Consider the following 20314-nt stretch of genomic DNA (forward strand, 5'->3'; position numbering starts at 1 on the left):
TACAGCTGTGTTTGCTTAATGCCAGAGTCCATCAAAAGGTTTAGTTATGGCATTGTCTTTCCTTACATAAAAGGATACCATCAACAGCTAGTGCAAATAAAAGTAATCTATCAAAAAAAGCCAAATAGAATTCTTGAACCATTCATACTACAGTTCATATAAACCTCCAGCCGAATTAAACTGATGAGCAACTAGATGATGACCAGAGCTGATTAATGGATAAAGGGTGGTGTGGTACTCTGGCCATTCAGCTAGGTTTCAGTCTTGAATAGCTCCTCCCAGAAGGATTTGTCACATGTGTACGACAGACACTGCTCTTAACTCTCCTACTAGTTAATGCTTGTTTTGATCCCAGAGATGGAGAAAGCTCCCTACAGAATTTCCAGGTCAACACCCTTGTTTTCTTCTTTCATTCTTTTTAGCGTAACTATAATGGATGTAGAAAAAAAGAAAAAACACAGTAGCACACCTGCTGACTTAAAATCCTTCTATAAATAGGGCATTTGCACAAGCTGTTATGTATAGGCAACTATGTTAACTGACTGTAAAAGCCATTTTTAGTAGCAGTATTTTTGTAGTCTACCTGAATATTTATAGGATGGTGAGAAAATTCACACATAAGGTGTCTGGAGTAAGAGACAGCAACCATTTCCATGATGATCTTACCCTGTGCTTCAGGAGGAACTCTAGGATGCTAAATCCCATAGAAGTACAACACAAGACCTATTTGCAGGTACTGACTGCAGTCTATAGAAAGAGTTCCTCCATTTGTAAGCCATGCCTTCAAGGGAAAGTCAGACTCACAATTTGTGCAAGTGAACTGGTTTAGATGAAGCAACTACAAAGAAATATCTAATTTCTAAAAGCAAACCCATTCACAGACCAACCCCAAACTGCAGCAGCACAACTCTTGAAAGGATAGCTATTCAATACCAAATGGCTTTTTCACTTTGAACACACAAGGCTCATTCAAGGTTGTGAGCTAGGCCTCTTCATGACAGGCTGAGAGCAGCAGATCAGAGTATAACGCAAGTTTTCCCTCATCTCCAAACTTAAATGAAGTGCTCTTCACAAGCTCTGAAAGATGACCATAGCATAAAACTGATTACATTCTTGGTTTCTCTTTGTTCTGCTTGTTCCTAAAATGCTATCTCCCATACAAGAGCTTAATGCCTTTAGACTGTATCACACAATGACAGGTCTGGTTTTAATTATTGTACCAAAAATGTCCCAACTAGACAGAGCTCATAAGTAACATTCTTTTTCATTAACTTACTGTCATGGCCTGCCCTATTTACCCTAGTAGTATATAAATCCTGCTTTAAAAAAAAAAAAGGCAATTTAAATTTAAACATTGTCTTCTACCTCTCCTTTAAAAGGTCATTGCTTAAGTAAAAAGGGCTGAAAAACATGTGGTGCCCTGAGGATGTCTCACAGCCCCATTCCAGCAGGTCAGAAGGTCAGCTCCAGGACTGTCTTATAATCAGTCTTCTGTTTCTGGAAGAGGAGAAACTAAAATCCAGTCAAATAATGTTGTTTTCATAAGAAAAATATGAAAGTCTCTTTAGGAAAGCTTTAGTGAGACAAGCAATATTTGTAATACCCTTTTGTGCAAGAGCTGACAAGACCTCTTTGCAATTGTAATTAAGTACACTACAAGCTAGCTTTAGACCTGGCAAAATATACCTACAGCTTAACTGCTTCCATGAAAAGCTTATCCAATGTGTACATAAACTGACAAAAACAGCATCTATAAAAGTCCACATAAACTTATTTGTCATTAGCATGTACTGACCTTATTTCAGTTCAGTCTTCCTCATTTATGAATAAGAAAGCAGCAGATGAAGGAACTCAGATGTTTCAATTTTTATTGCAAATCATTTGCCCCTGCAGTATTTCATACCTATTTTAACTAAGGCGAAGTGAAGAATGTTTGCATTAACATTACTTGCATTAGCTGTAGCATGATATACAAATAGTCACTCAGACTTCAAATATGTAGCCTCATTTTATCGTCGTCCAGCTCTACTCTTCAATGCTTTCAAAGTTTTCTTCATGATTGGTGCGATTTCTTCAATAACAGCAAAACAAAGAGACCAGTTAGGATTACAGCTGTAAGAGACTTAAAGTTATACTAGCATAATATTAAGCATATATTAACAGACAGCTTTATGATCTTAGTAAATTCCATTTACTTTTGATAGGCTTCTTTCCATCCTGAGTCATTACACTTGAGCTACAGCTTCCATTGCTGCCAGCAGGGATTGGATCTGATGTGTTCCTTCTATTTCTGCTTTCTGGAATCTTTGTTCTTTAAAAGAAAAAAAAAAAAAGTGTTTGATATCAAACTACTATTTGCTTTGGCTCATTTTGGGAAAAGAAGGAAAACAAAAAGCAAACAACTGATCAGAAACATTTAAGACATGTAAAAATCAGGATATTTTAAATTAAAAGGGATCTCACTGGTCACCTAGTCCATTTCCATTCTTGCACAAATTTTCCATTTATTAGATTTGATGCATCTTACTAATCTTTAAAATTAAATTATTGGACTTTGTGACAGATTAAAACATTTAGCAATGCCATTGTGATTCATAATACCCTGTGTTACGGTTTGCTCTCTGTGTTAATTTTTCTCTTGGAACACAGGTGAACTGCTAACTACCTCTCTGACAGAAAATGAGGGCAAATTTACACAGCCTTTCCTTTTTTTTTTCCCCTACAAGTAGGAATGTCTAGCAAAAGGCACAGTAACTCACCCTAAATATTATGTTAGGATCCTCAACAGGACAAGAACTGAGGCAGACACAGATACAGAGCTGATGTCTACTCTTAAGACAGTCAAGCCAATGCAGTATTAAAGCAAGTGTCAGCATGACGTCACCAATCTGTGCAGCCTTGTGCACCTCAGAGCCAGTCACTGACATCTGCTGCCAGTTATATATATATACACACACACACACACACACACATATACACCACTGCACACTGAACCGCAAACAGCGGCTTGCTAGGGATCTGCATGTCTGCCACAGGACCTTTTTATGTCCTGCAAGATCAGCTTCTTAAGTGAAGATTTCATCTGTAAAAATTCTACAACTTGCAAAACCAATAGGTGTTCAGAGGACATGGTCAAAGCAATAAAGTCAAACTTATTGTGCCTAAACAAGGTCTTGTTTTCTGAAGACGACAAAGCAATGACACTCTTACAGTTTCTTTCACACAACAGCAGGTCTTCCTAATTTATCCTGCCTGAGTAAAAAAAGCGTGTAGGACTTTGAGTACATCATTCAGCTACTGCTCCAGAGATTACTGGAGCAAAAAGGACATTTACACTACTGCACTTGAAGCACCTAAATTGGAAGGCTGGTCTGTCACAATAGAGAGACAACATCACACAGTGCAGCTGAAAGCAAACACCTAGCTTGAAGTGCCTTAGCCTACTGCCTTGGTGGAGAGCTATCTTTCCCTTGAAAACAGCAACATTATGGAAAAAAAGGTTTCCAAGCTCATCAGCTAAAGGTGCAGCTATAAAAACATTGTATCTGGTGCAAAAGCTGATTTTAAGAAATTTCTATATCCAAGCTGTCAATCCTGCTCCATACCACCACCGTCTTGAGCAGTAAAGTCAAGGCTGCTCCGCTAAGCCAAGTTCCTGAAATTCACAAAAAGCACACTTTCCCATGGTTTTTTAGGTCATCCCCCCACCCATGCTCCTTAAGCTCAGCACAGTTCAGTTATCTTGTTCATGTGCCCAAGAACAGTCAATTACTCAGCACAACCACAGGCACTGCAGTATCATAACAGCAACAACTTAAAATCACTCTCCTGATGTGTTCAGCTATAAGTCAGTCTTGCATCACATCTGCAGCAGCTTGAGTTTTATCCTCCCTGTTCCCAGATATCTATGACTAATTTATTTATCAACCTGCATAACTGTTCCCATATTCAGGTTAATAAGAAGTGTTCCACCTGTCAGTTCCAAAAGGGACAACTTTTTTGAAAGAGCTAGCTGAAGAGCAGTTATGCTGACATGAGAAAAACCACAGGCAGTGAGGACAAGGGAGTGCACCATGCTCACCAGCAGCAACAGCAGTGAGTGACCACAGCTTAAGATACCCACATTCAGACAGTATGAACACTCTTCATAGCTTTTATGGTCCAGCTGCTGGTACATGGACTCGTCAACTCATGGGGTGCTTCAGAATCAAACTGTTGATTTTTTCTTCCATACAAGAACAGATATTTAAGCAGTAAAAGACAGTAGTCTGTCTCCACATAGTTAAGAAGTAGATGCTGGTACTACAGGTTTTATCTCCCTGTTGCAGCCATACTCTCGGATATGAGAGGGTTCATTAGGCTGGCAGGAACAGTAGGACAAACACCACATCTCGGCTTTGGCTTCTGTGGCTGTTGAACTACTCTGAAGCAAAGTGTCACAAAGAAATGTTGGCTTTGTGCTGTGCAAAGGAAACATTTGTGGAATCCCAGTTCTTTGTTCCACCAGTGACTAGTGTTTACTACTAGTACAGCCTGACTGTTCCAAACATTCCTTTAAGCCGCCAAAGCAGAAACTTGCCATCAGGACTATTAAAAGCTGCAGAGATTCACTGAGTCAGCTATATCACTCCAGGCAGCTGACTGGGATTTTATGAAAGCAAGAGAACATGTGAGGCTACTGGACAGGTTTATAAACACAGAACATCAACACTGAAATCCCCCCAGGATGTCAAACAGCATTAGTGTAATGTGGAGAAAAACAGGAGCATCCACTCACTCTCCCATTGGAATGGTGAATTCATCATCGGCACTTTGGAGAAACATGTGATGGCAACACATATGCAGCAGGAGTGTAAAAGGCTTAAAAAGCAAGTTAGTTTCTATTCACTAGCTGCTTAAAAAAAGAAAGTGGAAAGCCATTTATAACTTCAAAAATATTTTGCCAGCAAGCTTTTGCACTGACAAAAGACATCTAAAATTAAAAGCATAGTACAGAACACTTACTTGCACTTCTCTATGGGATGAAGTTGGGTGACAGGTCCTGCTGTCCCATGGATTTCTTGCTGCCTGCGAATGTTCCTTGGTGGTTTTGCTGCACTGGTCATATAAGCCATTTTTACTTGCCTGCCTAATACAGAAAAGAGGATATGTGACTTCTTTTGCCCTTTATGGTCAAAGTTCAGTTGATAATATAGTTGTGTGGCAATTTCTAGGTTTAAATTTAGGAAAAACTAATTCAGGAAAGCAGAATCTGGTATCAAAGTAGTAACTGACCCATGGCAAATCATATATAGACTGCATGCAGTACTTCTTTTTAACATTGCTATTTGTAATTACATTTGCAATCTTTGCATTGCTGCTTAGAATCCACATTCTAACCAGTAAGGCAAGATTGTCTACTGCATGCTGCAAGTATTATGCAGTTATGTATTGTATTATTGCATGCATATTTTTAGAGTAACTTGTAAGATAAAAGGAACAGTTCTTCCTTGATGTCTTCTCTTAGAGGTACAGCACTAGTGCTCAGTGAAAACAAATCACTAAAACCTATATATAAAGCGTCAAGGATAGCAGAAGAAACCGAGTTTTTTAAGTGTAAAAGCTAGCCACAGATTTTACCTTTTGGTTTCTCAGACTGAGCTGAAATAATATTTTTTGTAAGTGTCTTCAGTTTTTCTTCTCTCTGATTAAACAGTCTCAAGTACATTTCACGCCAAGACTCATACTCCAGGAGGCTCTTGCTTTTAAAATCTCTCTGGCAGTGTTTCTTCCACAAGTGGTCACATTCTTCTGTAAATGTCTAATTTGAACACAAGGTATCTTAAGTCAAAGACTTAAAAATAGTATTTTTAAGAATACCTGTTAGCTGAGCCTGTAGACAAATTCCAATCCCCTGGTGGAGAAAGATGCAGAACAAATCCCACCACACATGCTGCCACAGGTATCCCCAAGATGGAGAGTGAAAACACCATGCTGAGATACTGACTTCAGTCTAGAAATCACATAGCTTCATAAAGTAGATCTCTACACTTGAGTTAGTGAGTTATGCTCACAAGCCACAGTTGTGTTTCCAGCACAGGCTCAGGCCACCTCAGATCTCAACTTCAGCCATGCAGAAAAATGGCCAACTTACGCTATGCAGTGCTGAACACTCCATGTCCAAATGCACCACAGAGCCAAAGTCCTAACAGTGTAGATAAATCTACCACACATGAAGTCTCATCCCAGATAATTCCCAATTGGCATGCTTTTCAGCCTTAACAGTTTAACTTGGAAACAGCTGGTTCTATAACAACTTTCGCAGCTACATCAGCAGTAAACACAGAATTCTCTTTTTCCTTATTCTTGGAAACAAAACCACTTCTCTACCCACACTGGCTTTCACTTAGTCATGAATAATAATTCTACAAAATGCTTTAAATCCTAACACTTGAGAAAGGAAAGCTTGATAATGACAGCTAAATTCAAAGACATTAGTACTGAAAAAAGAAAACCAGTATAACCCATGGAGAAACTTTATCACAAAAGGTACAAGGAAGGCAGAAACAGATGCCTCATGTCCTCCATGGTCCCCTGATTTTAACAAGGCAGAAATTACCGGATTACATTCCTCTATTCGAAGCAACTGCTCTGGTGTGCAACGTGTTAGCACAGGCTCAAGAATTTCAAAGGGCACACCTCCTACTTCATGCAGTGCTACAAAAGAGGACAGTACTTTTAGTATCTCATTTATTTTACTCAGTGGGTAACACCACTCAAACACTTAAAAAATAAGAATACAGGTTAATTATAGCATGCACTGACAGAACACATGTTTTGAAGTCAGGCTATGAAAACACTTATAAATCAGCAGATCCATACCAACTGGCAGTTGTATTTGAGGATGGAGGAAGCATCTTTGAATAGCTATTGCCCTGTCTTTACCTATGTGCATCACTGCTCTCTGCCTACACAAGGGAATAAACAATTTCTTGATCACCCATTCTTATTTATGTAAGCAACCGTCTCTGAGGAGAAAAAAAAAAAAAATATCAGCAGGCTTTCTGGCTTATAACCCACAGGACATTATATTTTAACTAAAAAAAAAAAAACCCAAAAAAAAACGGAGCTTTAAGAGAAGGTAAGCTTTCAAAACAAAGGTACATTTTAGCATCGCTGTAAATCCACTTTATTTACACGCCTTTCAACCTGCTCCAAGGCACCATTTACAGGGAGAGGCAGTATCTTTTAGCAGGCCAGTTGCTGGAGATATAAGCAATGGAGAAATAAGAAATCTGATACACTTTCAGGCACAGTCTGCTACAAATCCCTAAAAGTACTCACAATCAATATTATTTTGAAGCACACGAATGCACTGTTCATACAGCGTAAGCATCTTTGAAAGACAGGCTGGTTTAGAGCCAGAGTAAACTTGCATTTTAGAGTTCAGTCTCCGTCCTGTGAATTGAACTGTTTCACTGACTTGCTGGGGTGCTTCTACAACAGGTGCTATGGAAGCTGCAAACAAAACATCAGACAGGGATTCCTTTATCTCCTGACATTTTAAAATACTTTAAACATTCAGCTCTGAGAGAAACACAGCTGGTAGGATACACACATATTCATTTTTCTTGAAATACAACACTACCACACTAGTTTTGGGGCCCTTACATGTATTATTACGTGTTACAGAAGTCTAACACCAACCCAGCATGCACATTGCAAGTGAGCTGCATCAACTCAAACCAGCCTTATGTAATTTAGCCCAGGTTTATGTGAGCTGTATTCACATCTAGATTACTCTGTTATCAGTCAGCAGCACATTACTGATCTTCCTGAGCTACCCTACAGAACCCAGAAGCTGCAGTAGCAGTGATGTTTCAAGACCAGATGGATACGAAACCACTGAAATCTCACAAAAGATGCTAGGGGAACCACCAGCACTTTGTGTCACTGACCTATAAAGGTCTTAGAAAGTTCCTGTGCTGAAGGTGGACCTAGAGTTTCTTATATTTGTTTTATCTTAGGTAGTACCTACTAAGGCTTTGCCTATTGTAAGGTATGGACAGGAGTAAAGACAAATGGAGCCTGTAGAACTACCACCTGATCAATGCCTCCTCTACATCTGTGATAACCTTCAACAGTATTTCTTTATTCAGCAAGCCGTAAGAGCCTTTATAACTCCCTTCAGCTTCAACATGATTTCTACAGATGAGAAAGTGAAGGCACGGCATTTCTTTGCCATGGACAGATGATCTAATATAGTTTAATTAGAAAAAGGGATAAAAATGTCTCCACATAGAGCTGTAAAAACCTCCACTATTTCACATTTATCAGCCTTGCATATCACTTACCTTTAAAGTCTTCAGCATATGGGGGAGATGAGATTGAGATGTCTGTCAGAAATTTAGGCAGTGGAGTATTAAGAAGATCTTGGAGGGATGCCACCTTGGCCTGTGCACAGACAAGGAAACATTGCTTCAATATTACAAATCTGGGTTTACTGAGGCTTAAAATAAGCTACAAAAACAGCCCTTAAGCAAATCATTAAGTTAACTATGATAACTAGAATAACTGCTTTTCTGCACTAAAATCTAGTCACCGGATTACTTTTCAGCACACCCTTTCATATCTTACTTACCAAGACTACATCACAAAAGGATCTTAGGGGGATATTTGCAATTAGTGCATAAAAAAAGGATTAAAGAACAGAGAATATATGTTCAGCTAACAGGGTTTCAGATAAATCACTATTGAGGTTAGAGGCATGCAGTGAATGAGACAAAACCACAAGATGACAAAACCACAATTAAATGTTTAAAGGCAAACTAAGTCTCCTATATTGCACTGGATAAACTGATTAGCCTATTTGTTTTCCACAGATAACCCCTTAAAAAGGAGTTTAAAGATACTGCAATCTGGCAAGTACAGGTCCCTACAAATGCTTGGCATCATATGAACATCTAAATGGGGTTTTAGGTGTACTCCAATTGTAAACTAGGCACAGCCCAAAACTTACATCACCCTGAACTTCATCTCAGTATCTTTAATAACTTTTCACAACTGCTTGAACATACAAGATTTTTCCTCAGTTTATGCTAGAGTATCATACACAAGCCTCAACATTAGTATTTCTCTATTTGGACAGAAGATATCACATTCAGATTGCAGATCTACCACAACAGGTAAAGCCTGGAGCTTTCACATCACAGTAAAGACTGAAGGTATCTCTTAATTCCCAGTGCACAAAAGGGCTTCATTTAAAAGGTCCAATACACAATTTAGATCTACTTTGTCTCAGAGGAGCTGTTTAAGCCTCATCTCCCGCAAGGACTAGGATATTTCAATTTACAAACATATAAGCTATTTTTAGATGCTGTATTGTGGTTTACTTCAATGCCTTAAAAGAAAGATCAATTTTACCATGTATCTTAACATTCACTATTACAAACTACAGCATCTGACAAAATGACTGTGCTATACACAAATGACTGCTGTAGTCACAAGCCAGGCTGGTCAAGAACGGAAGAAGGGGATATCTTTCCAAAAGTAAGCACCTTTACTTTGCAGGTAAACAGAAGATTAGCTTATGGAGATCAAAGACTATTGCCACATTGGAAATCATCTTAAAAATACAAGACAAGTCAATTGTAAACTGCCAGTATGCAATAAATCAGGAGGGGGAGGGAGAGGGGTACACCCCAATTATTGCAATTATTAGCAACTGCAATACAACCATCATGTCAGAGCCAAGCAAGCTGTTGCTGAAAATAGATACAGCTGAATTTCACTGAAAAGGGGTCCAAAGCATTACTCATCTTCAGTTTATTTACTATTATCTCAATCATGCAATGGTTTACCTTTTTATTGGGAGTTTCCAATTGAGCATCCTCACATTTTTTTACATCTTCCCCTCCCTCTTTCACAGAGGAAAAGTTTGAAGTCTTTTGTAGTAATAAGCTGTCTTTCTGTTCAGAGCACTTTTTTGGCTGTGCACCTGTAGAATAAGCCTTCCTCTTTCTTTTCTTTGTAACCTGATCATAAGTAAGGTAAGATTCAAAAGACATAGTAGGGGGCTCAAATTCCTCATCACTAGATAATTTGGCTTTGCTTTTTAGGACAAGTTTTTGTTTTGGTTTCTTCACATGCTTAGGATTCCTCTTTTTGGAAGCATCCCTTCTAGGCTTTTCCTTCAGCTGCGGTAAGTCTTTATTGGCTACAGAGGAATGCTGCTCTTTTGAAAAATTCTTGCTCTCTGTAGAGGTTCTCTCTTTGAAGTCACTTTCTTTAGCTTGAGGACTGGTACCCTGAGACGCATGGTCATAATCACCGTTGCTACATTCTTTATTATCACATTCTTTTTGAGACTCAGAATCTCTACCTTGGTGGATCTTTTCACTACAAGTATGATGCTTATTCAACTTTTTTGAATTGGGAGCACTGTCAGAACTTCTGGAGGTCGGTACAGATGCTCTGAACTTCTCTGAAGGTGTAGCCTCCTTGGAAACAGAAGATTTTGTCTCATCTTTTTCAGTATTTTGTTTTCTTTCTCTGTGAGTGCTGAAACATTAAAAAAAAAACAAACACATTCCATGCTACACCAGATGCTAAATTCCTGAACAACCAATCTTTTCACCTATATTAATAAAACTAGAAGCATTAAAATCACACCATGCATCATAATTTTAGAAGCCCCAGACCTGTGCTCTGCTGTGCTCTTATTCTTCTGTTATCAGTATAGAACCCCAAAGCAGCAGCTCCTGGGTCCAGCACCACTAATACTGCAACACGAATTGACAGCAAGACAAGCTGGGGGTACAATAATAACTGTCAGTAGGAAAACATGCCTGAAATGCTTACAGGGTGTTGGATACCACTTTTTACACAAGCTTTGCTGCATGCTTTATAACACAGACATGGTACTTGAAATAAAGAAGAGACAGAATTTATGACATACTCTGGAGGCAATAAAGATTACAACAGGTCAGCCTGCTTATCACAGTTTCTGGTATTCCACTTTCCCATTGTTTGAACAACTTCAGACTTAAAATGCACTATTTAATCTAAACCTCTGGCTTTCTCAGCTCAACTGCCTCAAAATGTCAGGTCTGCAAAACATCTGAAGCATAGTTAGTCTGGACATGATGGTGGTGGCTGCTTCATTCTGAAGTAGTAACACCTCTTCAGTGTGACTCCTCCAGTACTGGAAGCCTCTCTCAGTCCACTTTAACAGCATTATAGGAAAGCCCTCTACAGAGCCAAACCACTGGAGAGCTACTTCATTTAACCACCACCTGTGGGAAGAAAGAGCAAGCTTCCTACTGCACTGAAGAGCAGTGCCCACCACTGTCTTAGTCCCACTTGCATCAGCTGGGACTTAACTTGTGCCAGTCAAAAGAAGAAGTTGAACTGAGAGTGCTGGATGGCTACTTAACCAATACTGGTTACTCTGATTTGTCTGCTGATTTTTTATAAAAGCAAAATTCATTTCTTCCACTCAATTTATGCATTTGTCCTAATGCTTACTTGTCATTTCAAACACTTTCCTAAGCTTTCCAAGCTGCATTTTATAAAGTTACACTACAGTATAATTAATTTTCAGAAAAAAGTTAGCTCACCTACCTTTTCTTTTCAGAAGGAATAAGTTTCTTCCATTGTTTCACCAGGGTTTTAGCTATATTCCCAGCAGTGGCATGTTTCCTAAAACTGTTAACTGTTTTGCCTATGCCAGTTTCCTGTTGAAGATAGTGCAAGAAAGATGGTCAGAATAAAGCAAACAACATCCCCAAAAAAATCTTCTCTAAAACCACTACAAACAGTATCAACATAGTAGTCAGAGTAGTCTTATGGAAGCTGAAAAATAAACACACTTTTTATGCCACAAACAGAACTGAAGGTAGATATTTTATAAATATGGGGAACAAAATGCAGGTTTAATACATAAAACTAAGAAGTCATTTTCTTCCATTAACTGTATTTATTTCAGTAATTACACTTGGTTCAAATGCTTATGCCCACAAAATCCATACTGCTCCAGTGAATTAGGTTTATCAATTCAAATTCCCTTTAGGCTTATGCAGGTACCTTTTAACATACTAGAGAGGCCATATGACAGATGTATTATAATGCAAAATGCATCTTAACCACAACAGTAGTAGAGGAGTTAGAGAAGCAGAGTTCATATGACTATCTCAGTCTCAGTTTCAGCCACAGGGGAAATAAAAAAGGATATTTAAAACCTGTCATTTTCTGTTTTCCCCAGTACAATTATTTTCACATTAGCATTTAGCCTATTTATGTTCTTCAAATGCATTAAAAATATGTGGAGTCCCCAGCTGTAAAACATCTCTTTCCCCTAACTGACTTGAAGGCTTTCAAATTACAGAATGTAACACATTCTCTGCTTCTACGATTGCAGACTGCTGACATTCACACTGTAAGTCACTATGGAAGAGTAATGTATTATTGGTCACTTACCACTAGAATATCCAGTGATATATCCAAATTGTGTAGTGCCTCAAGTGTTTCTATAATCTGGAAGAAAGCATCAGATTCATAAATTCTATTCTATTTTTCTCATTCTGACTCACACATTTAATCCAAAACTACTCAATAGTGTTAAAAGGAATACCAAGGAACTCCAGGAACATGTAAGTACTCCTTTACTGCACAGCAGGGCTGTGTCTGAAGTCTGAACTATGAACCAAGATAGTTCTGCCAACCCCTCAATTTCAGTAACAGCAGAAAATCCAGTAGGTATGAATTTACCATAGATCATATTAAAAGATCAATAATACAGTAGTACACCTGTAGAACAGGCTACCTACACATGCCCACACTCCTTGGGTAGCAGTGACCCTTATCTGCCACAGAACCAATAGAAAAGCTGCATTATGCAGAACCACCACGCAAAAATCAGCAAGTCTCCCAGTCAGTAGCACCACTTTTCCACCCACCCAGGCCAAGAAACGCCTATGGAGTAGGTGGGAGCCCATTTGGCAAAAAATAAGGTTTTGAAAGCTTAACTGCACTTTGTACATTAAAAAACCAAGCTCAAGCTACAACAGCTGTTTTGTTTCACACTGATAAAATGCGCACCTGCTACAAAGTTCAGTGTTTTCCATCAAAACAAAAAAGAATTTTTTAAATACAAAACGCTCATATTCCTATGAGAAGTGTTTTAATAACACAAAAGTCTCATTCATAAGCAGAGTATAAATTTCTTTGGCAATATAATCAATTCCTTGGGCAATGGGTATACAGCACCCCCAGAGTCAGATTCAACTTGCCTTATCTTGCACAATCTTCCATGGAGCTATGTTATGTAGATGACAGAATTAATGTGCAATTGCACTAACAGCATTTCTTAGGGCTTTCACAAAGCCTGAAGTTGTTCAGATCATTGCCTTTTAAATGCAATGGCAGGAACTTGCAGGAATGCAAAACAGACTACCCAGAAAACTACCAGAAACCTTTAATGACAGTAATAGCTATGCTAACTTAAATAACCAATGAGCTGTCATTTATCATATCAGACATTGCTTCTGAAATGGTGCTGCAGGAGGCAAAAGAGGTACTACAATAAGCAAGTAGCTAACTTGAAGCAGCAATTTACAAATTGCAATGGGGGATATTTTTCTCTACTCTTTTAAGTTCCATTGTTCCTATAATGCATTAGTAATGTAATCATACATTTGACACTGAATTTCACTGTGTACTGTGGGCTCTATCCACATGCCTGATATGCAGTTCTTACTGCAAATCATCCACCTTGTTAACAGTGTTTGAGACCTAGAGAAATACAGGAGAAATGCTTCATAGCCCAGGAAAACATGAGAGAAGCTGTAATGGTAAGACATACACCTAAAACCAGAGGCAGCAAATCAACCCTCTCCCACTTAAGTAGAAAATGGCAGGACACCTACAAAAAAAAGCTTGCTGAGCAAGACTTCAGAACTGGTACAAAAGCCATGTGAAGCTTTGATTACCTCCTGTTTAAGACACTCCATGAGCCAGCAAGTTGTGTTTAAGACTACATATAATGAAGTTAAAAAGAATTTTGCATCGCAAGAGAGCTATTCTTCCTTCTGAGAAGAATACAAGCTTAACATTGAACTTGTTTCCAGATGCATCACAGGTATAGGCTACACATTTAAAGACCTGAAGACATCTAAATAGTCCCACAAGGGAAAAAATGTGTGGCAAAGATGCTTAAGTAGAAAAAAAAAAACCACATAGTAATCGCTTGCAATGTTAATTACAAGCATTACAAACTGTGTTATCAGTGTCAAATTAGGTTGGTGTTTTGTTTGGTTTAATTTAATTTAAAAATATATCCCTATTTATTAATTTTGCAGTAACCCATTGCTGACAGGTTATATTGTGCTATACAGGATGACTGAAGCAGTGTAAACCCCTGGGAATAAATCCCACAGACAAGAGACACATCTGCACATGGAAGAACACTGGAAGATATTTTTCCATCAAGTTACAAAAAAAGCACAGGGGGTTTGACTGTTCCCTCTTGGATGGGCTTCGGGCTATGTTAATTCATAAAGAGAATTTATTTCAGAAGAACAGATTCAGGAAGAAGGCAATTCCTATTCATACAACTTCAATCCAGCAGGTTAAATTACAAAAGCACCTAGATGACATGTATGTCCAAAAGCAGTCAACACATTTTAATGAAAGACAAAACCTTCTATGTTTTCTAAACCAAAGACCACACTGTTCATTTTGCTTACTTGAAATGTGTTTCACATTTGGCAAATTAAGACACACAAAAGGGTTTCATTAAGAAGAAAACAGAAAGCATTGATCAAACATTCTGACAAGCCTTTTAGAAGTGATCCTGATCTCTTGAAAGCAGGGAACTACTCAAGACACAGTGACATCAGCAGCTATATAGGCACAGAACCACCAAAGGAAAGAGAGCGCCATTTGCCTTGTACTGTAACTTGGCAATGTAAATGGCAGCTTCCAGCCTGCCAGTGGGCATTACCCATCTCCAAGCTGTTGGCACTTAAAACCAAACATATTTACAAACACAATCAGCAAATTTAATTTGTGGAGAACATTAGTATGGCAGAGAAACTTTGTGTATATTTATCCTGTTTGCTAAAGAGCTCCAATTTATTTATCAGACTAAGCATGGATGTTTGCTTTTTAAAGCAAATACGCCAAGCTCCAATATCTATCAGACTTTAGCGAAGGCCACAGAAACATATACTGTGATGCACAGGACAGAGTAAAGCCTGTAACTGAAACTAAAGTTTGTTAGAAACAAACTTTGGTGTCATTATATTTATATGGTAGAACATTACAATTATTGTATGATGGTGCTTTGAGCAACATGGTCTAGTAGAAGGCATCCCTGCTCATGGCATGGGGATTGAACTTGATCATCTTTAAGGTAGCTTCCATGCAAACCATTCTATGATTCTATGAAAATAAGACAAAAAGAGAAAGCATTTATCTTAAGTTTGTTCTGAGCAGGCCTTCAAGAACAAGATGAAGATTGACCATTCAAGTGCCTTGCTCTAACCATACCTTTCACTGAAGCATTTGTAGCCCATCTGGCTCTCACCTCACTGGACTGTACTCAGTAACTTCTCTTCCTCCAAGTTCTTCCATATGTACACAACACATAAGTAACCTTACACTGGTTTTCAGACTATTTTACCTTTCATACCACTACCAGCTACACCCTTATGGAAAAACTCTATTGACTTTAAAAGAGATGGTAAACTTCACGGAAGGTAAAGTTTATTAAAAAATCATAAATTACAAAGAACATAGATGTTATCTCTACATACAATTCCTGAACTATTCGATGTAATTCCTAAATACTGATTTCTAAAGAATGATCCAAAGCTTCTAGGATTGTTGTTTTTACAATAAACAGCATTCTAAGCAAGCCCAAGACACAGATCTTCATGCAACAAACAACAGAAGCAGAGCCTCGTGGACAAACAAGAGTTGGCACACTCATACTGCTCTGAGACAAAAACAAAGGTGACAACAGGAGCAAGAGGAAGCTAAAAATGAAGGGAAGGAGGGAAAGCAGGAAGACACTGGAAAACAGAGAGCAATGGTAATGAGCAGTGGGTAAGAAGCATGTGAGCAAACAAAATTTTTCAGAGTCAAAACTGAAAGTGATGATAACAGCAGATCCCAACTGTGCCAAGTTTGACCTCTTCCCACTGCACCAGTGTTGTGCCATTATCCCTTATACAAGTGTTGTACAATCTCCTCATTTTTTTTTTTTCTACATGAGCCTGGACCCTCAGAAAGGATGGGACGAACTAACAGACCCCCAGACCTTCTGTGGTCAAGGGACTGGCTCAACATTTCACCCCAGTAGCTTTTTCCTGCTTCCTCTCCTTCCCTCCTTGCCCACTAGCTGCATCTCTCTCTCTCTGAAGAACCCCCATGATTAGCTCATGCTGATCTGTAACATAGCCCATGGAATTTCATCAAGTCCATAACGTCTGGCTGAGCTAGACCCCTCATGTGAAAGGTCACCAAGACTTTGAAGACAACACGCTAGGAAACCCAGCACATTCCCAAGTTATTTCTCTGCCCTCCATCAAATCCACACACCCCCCACCAAAACACAGCACCACAACTGTTTGCTAAAAAAATGTGTCTAGTTTTGTTTCCAGCTACTGAATCTAATGATCTCTTTCTGCTAATGAAATGTTTCTTTCAAACATCTTATACAATACAAACGTAAACACTAATCACATACTTTACCTTGGTTTTTCAGTTTCAGCAAGTTATGCTAGCCAGACCTATAGCCATTCTCTGGCTGCCTATCTTTCCAGCTTGGCAGTGTTGTTTTTAAAAACAGTCCCCAGAACAGGACATAATATTCCTGTAATTGTCCCTCTAATACTATATAGCCGTAATAACATAACCCTGCTAAGCTACCCAAAGATAGCATTTACTCCATAAGCCACTGCATTGTGCTGCAATTTCATGCTCAACTGGTAATACATCAGAGCTCCGAATCATTTTATGAGTCAATGCTTTCCAAAATACAGTTTCCTATCCCGAGTGACCTACATTCATAGCTCCTAGCTGTGACTTTCTACTGAGCCATGTTAAAATGCATGCTGTTCAAACGAATGTAGCCTAGCACATGACCAGAGCTGGTTTCTAGAAGGGTCTCCCTTCATTCACCACAAATTACTCCAGTATTTGTAGCATTTCCTGACTCCACGTGCTGTCTTCTAAATTAAGACAGATTTGAGTAGCAGCATGTCCAGAACAGATGCATAAACAGCTCTCACCCCAATGCATATTGTTTTTTCATGAGGTCTAGCACTTATTTTTGGTAAGTACAACTGAAATCCATTTTATGTATTACATCAGGTCCATATCACTGCTACTGTAATCAGCACCATACAGAAGCAAGTCAAATGCCTTAAGAGATTTGCATATATTTATGACAGCTGGTGTCAGTTGAATATAATTTGAGATAAATTTGGCAGGACATATCTACATAAAGTCTCATAAAGTGGCATGGATCATGGCACCATCCTTTAATTCTATGTAAGGTACATCTTATATGCACCATCATGCAGCTGTTCTCGTTCCTCCATGATCAATCTCAATGAAGATGATTTCATTTACCTGTATAAACAAAAGCACAGTACTTTTTTTTCCTCTCCTGCTGAAATTGTGTAGCACCTTGAGCATCATTCAATACCTAAATCATTTGTTTTGTTCATTCTTTGGTCAATTCTCTGAAAACTCACTGGGGTAGCTATAAAACCTCACACATTAAGAAGCCTTTGACATGAACAATTGATGTTCTGCATCTTCTCTGATCACTATCAGATCAATAAGTATTCAGCAAGTATTAAGAAGTGCCAAGAAATATTATTCTCCAGTACAGAAATATCTGACACCACCAACACTTGGACACACACATAGGTAATGCTGACACACATACCTAAAATTTTCCTCTTTGCCTTTAAACATGATAATCACATTTTCTATTACTAGATTTACCTTCTACAAGCAGTGCAATTCATGAGTGCCAATACATGGCTATGAGTTTCTCACTTCCCCAGCGACTCCTTAGTCCCTGTTATTTGCAAGTATTTCTGTTTCAGTAGACAGCTTCTCCAGGGACAGCAGAAGTGCTGCAGCACCACCATTAGTCTCATTTTATGCAGCACCTGCTTGAAGTCATGCTACAAAAACTGCGCATCTCCTTCCTTAACGGAACCCATCTATGGGGCTATTCACATTTTTTCACTTGAGTTGAATGTGTTTTGAAGCTTATCGGCTTGGGATCACTTAAAAATTAATTGCTTCTAGAACTGTTTGTCTTTTCCCTTTCAATCTCTTGTTCAAAACAGTGTATCAACACCAACCCCAGGCATTAAAAAAAGTCAAAGACTGTAACATCTGATAACTTCTGTTGCACAAGGGATTTTAAGTCTACTGAACTGCAAATTGAAACATCAGAAGCAGCACCTGCACAGATATTTGCATTTTGCACAGATAAAACCTACAGCATTGTCATTCAGAAAGATAAGCCACTACTGGCTAGGAGAATCAGTATTTTCTATATATGCATACATACACACACTTTGAAAAGACACAGTAGGTATGTTTAATAACTAAGCTTCTTCTCAAATTCATTAACTACCAAATGCATCACAGATTACATTTCGCTGCCATCCTTCAGATCCAAATACTTCTACAAACTTGTATCCAATTTTAGTGTCTTAGAAATCTATCACAGCAAATGCATTCTGTACTTTCAAATGGAATTCAATCCTCAAAGAAAACCCACCCTTTTAAATACACCTTCTTCAGTCAAATGTGATTAATTACTTCGCAATACATTGAGGCCAATCTGGCACATACCACTCTGCTTCCATTCCCTTCAGGGTCCAGGCTGCAGCTCAGAGAATGAGGGCGTCTTCTTCCCACCTCAGCTGCCCTGTAGCCTGCGCTTATCTCCCCATCTGCCTCTGTACTTCAAGAGTGTCAAGCACAACTTCCACAGGCTGCTCTGATCCATCTCCCCACTGATGTGTGCTTGCTTCAAGTACTCCTTATCTAGTCCTTGCAGCTACTACTACCCTACAGAGATTACTTGATCTTATTTTTTTTCCCCAGAGATAAGAGCAGCTTTGGTCTTGAGCACCAGGAATAAGAACGCAGGGCGTTACAGCTCCCACTCCTCTTGCTGCACACCATTAGAACAAAGCAGAGATACCTATTTCGCCAAGAAAAGCCCTTATGAACGCAAAAGTTAGCACCTTTGCTGTTGCATTTTCACCTTCTGGCCAAGCCGACAAGACTTCACGCAGCCAGTGCTGTTAGATGTAAGAACATCTAAGAGGTTAGATACAAGAACGCAGCCTCATTTTCCTTCATCCCCTGACTGCACGCATGGCCTCTTGACCACCCACAGCCAGCCTCAGCCCTCACCCAGGAAATAACCACGCACGACCCGACAGCCACCTGCCCTCCTTCAGCCCCTCCTCGTCACAACGGGGGACGGAAACAAAACGGCGCCCCGGGCCATGACTCACGCAGGGACCCCCCCGCGGTGGCCCGGGCCGCCGCGCTGGGCGCGCCCACCCCTCTCCTTGCTCGGCAGGGCCAGCAGCCAACGCCGAAGCGGGCCGGGCCGGGCCCCCGCGTCTCAGCGCGGCGCCTGCCAGCGGCCTCGGGCCGCCCCCCCCGCCGGGGCTCCGTCCGCCAGCGGCAGCGCCGCGCCCGCCGCCGCTCGCGTTGAGCGGGCACGCGGAAAGCGGGGCAGCCCCGGCGCCCCGTGCGCGCACCCCGGCCGCAGCCGCGGGTACCTGGCTGGGCTCCCGCGCGCCCCCCAGCCGCCGCTTCAGCTCCAGCACCCGCCGCGCGGCGCTCCGCCCCTCGGCCATGGCAACGGCGCCCTCCCTGCCGCGGCCGGCTCTCTCTGCCCGGCCTCGCCCCTCTTGTAGGAGCGGCCGCCGCGCCATTGGCGGTCTGGAGGCTCGCCCGGCCGTGCCCTCGAGGGGGTCGGCGGTGCCCACCTTTTCCTCAGCTCCCCGCTGTGCCCTGTGCGCCCGGCCGGGCCCTCCGAGCCGCCCCGTGCCTACGCCCGAGCTTCCCCTGGGGCTTACGGGCGGGGGTCAGGCCCAGCCGAGAGGCGGTGCGGGCCGGGGCTCTGGGCAGGTCTCGCGGAGGCAGGCTCCGGCGGCAGGCAGCGGTCCGAGGTGGCTCAGCGCTGCTGGGCTGTTCGCAGGGAGCTGCGGCTGACCTGGTGTTCGCTACCAAACTGCACTGATAAAGGCTGCAGGATTTTCTTCGTTCTGCCTCTGTCGAC

At 40.5% G+C, this 20314-nt stretch overlaps 1 protein-coding gene across 1 annotated transcript; it reads right to left on the reverse strand.

The window, feature by feature from the left end:
• Window positions 1-1851: 1851 nt before the first annotated feature.
• LOC136014407 (elongin-A-like) lies at window positions 1852-19982 on the reverse strand. The gene is made up of 11 exons (XM_065679168.1): window positions 19812-19982; window positions 12457-12513; window positions 11602-11714; window positions 9840-10539; window positions 8334-8433; window positions 7324-7497; window positions 6599-6696; window positions 5620-5800; window positions 5005-5128; window positions 2196-2311; window positions 1852-2071 (listed from the first exon to the last, which is right to left on the reverse strand). Exons 1-11 carry the CDS (start codon window positions 19965-19967, stop codon window positions 2010-2012), a joined length of 1881 nt encoding a protein of 626 aa, XP_065535240.1. The 5' UTR covers window positions 19968-19982; the 3' UTR covers window positions 1852-2009.
• Between the last annotated feature and the right edge of the window lie 332 nt (window positions 19983-20314).

Source organism: Lathamus discolor, chromosome 5 (assembly GCF_037157495.1).
Source record: "Lathamus discolor isolate bLatDis1 chromosome 5, bLatDis1.hap1, whole genome shotgun sequence".
NCBI lineage: Eukaryota > Metazoa > Chordata > Aves > Psittaciformes > Psittacidae > Lathamus > Lathamus discolor.

Coding starts and splice junctions, on each gene's coding strand:
- LOC136014407 (XM_065679168.1), bottom strand. CDS start 19,967: ATGGCGCGGCGGCCGCTCCTACAAGAGGGGCGAGGCCGGGCAGAGAGA. Junction 7,498..8,333: donor ATATGCTGAAGACTTTAAAG/GTAAGTGATATG, acceptor TTTTGTTTGCAG/CTTCCATAGCACCTGTTGTA. Junction 5,129..5,619: donor TCAGTCTGAGAAACCAAAAG/GTAAAATCTGTG, acceptor TTTCTGTATTAG/GCAGGCAAGTAAAAATGGCT.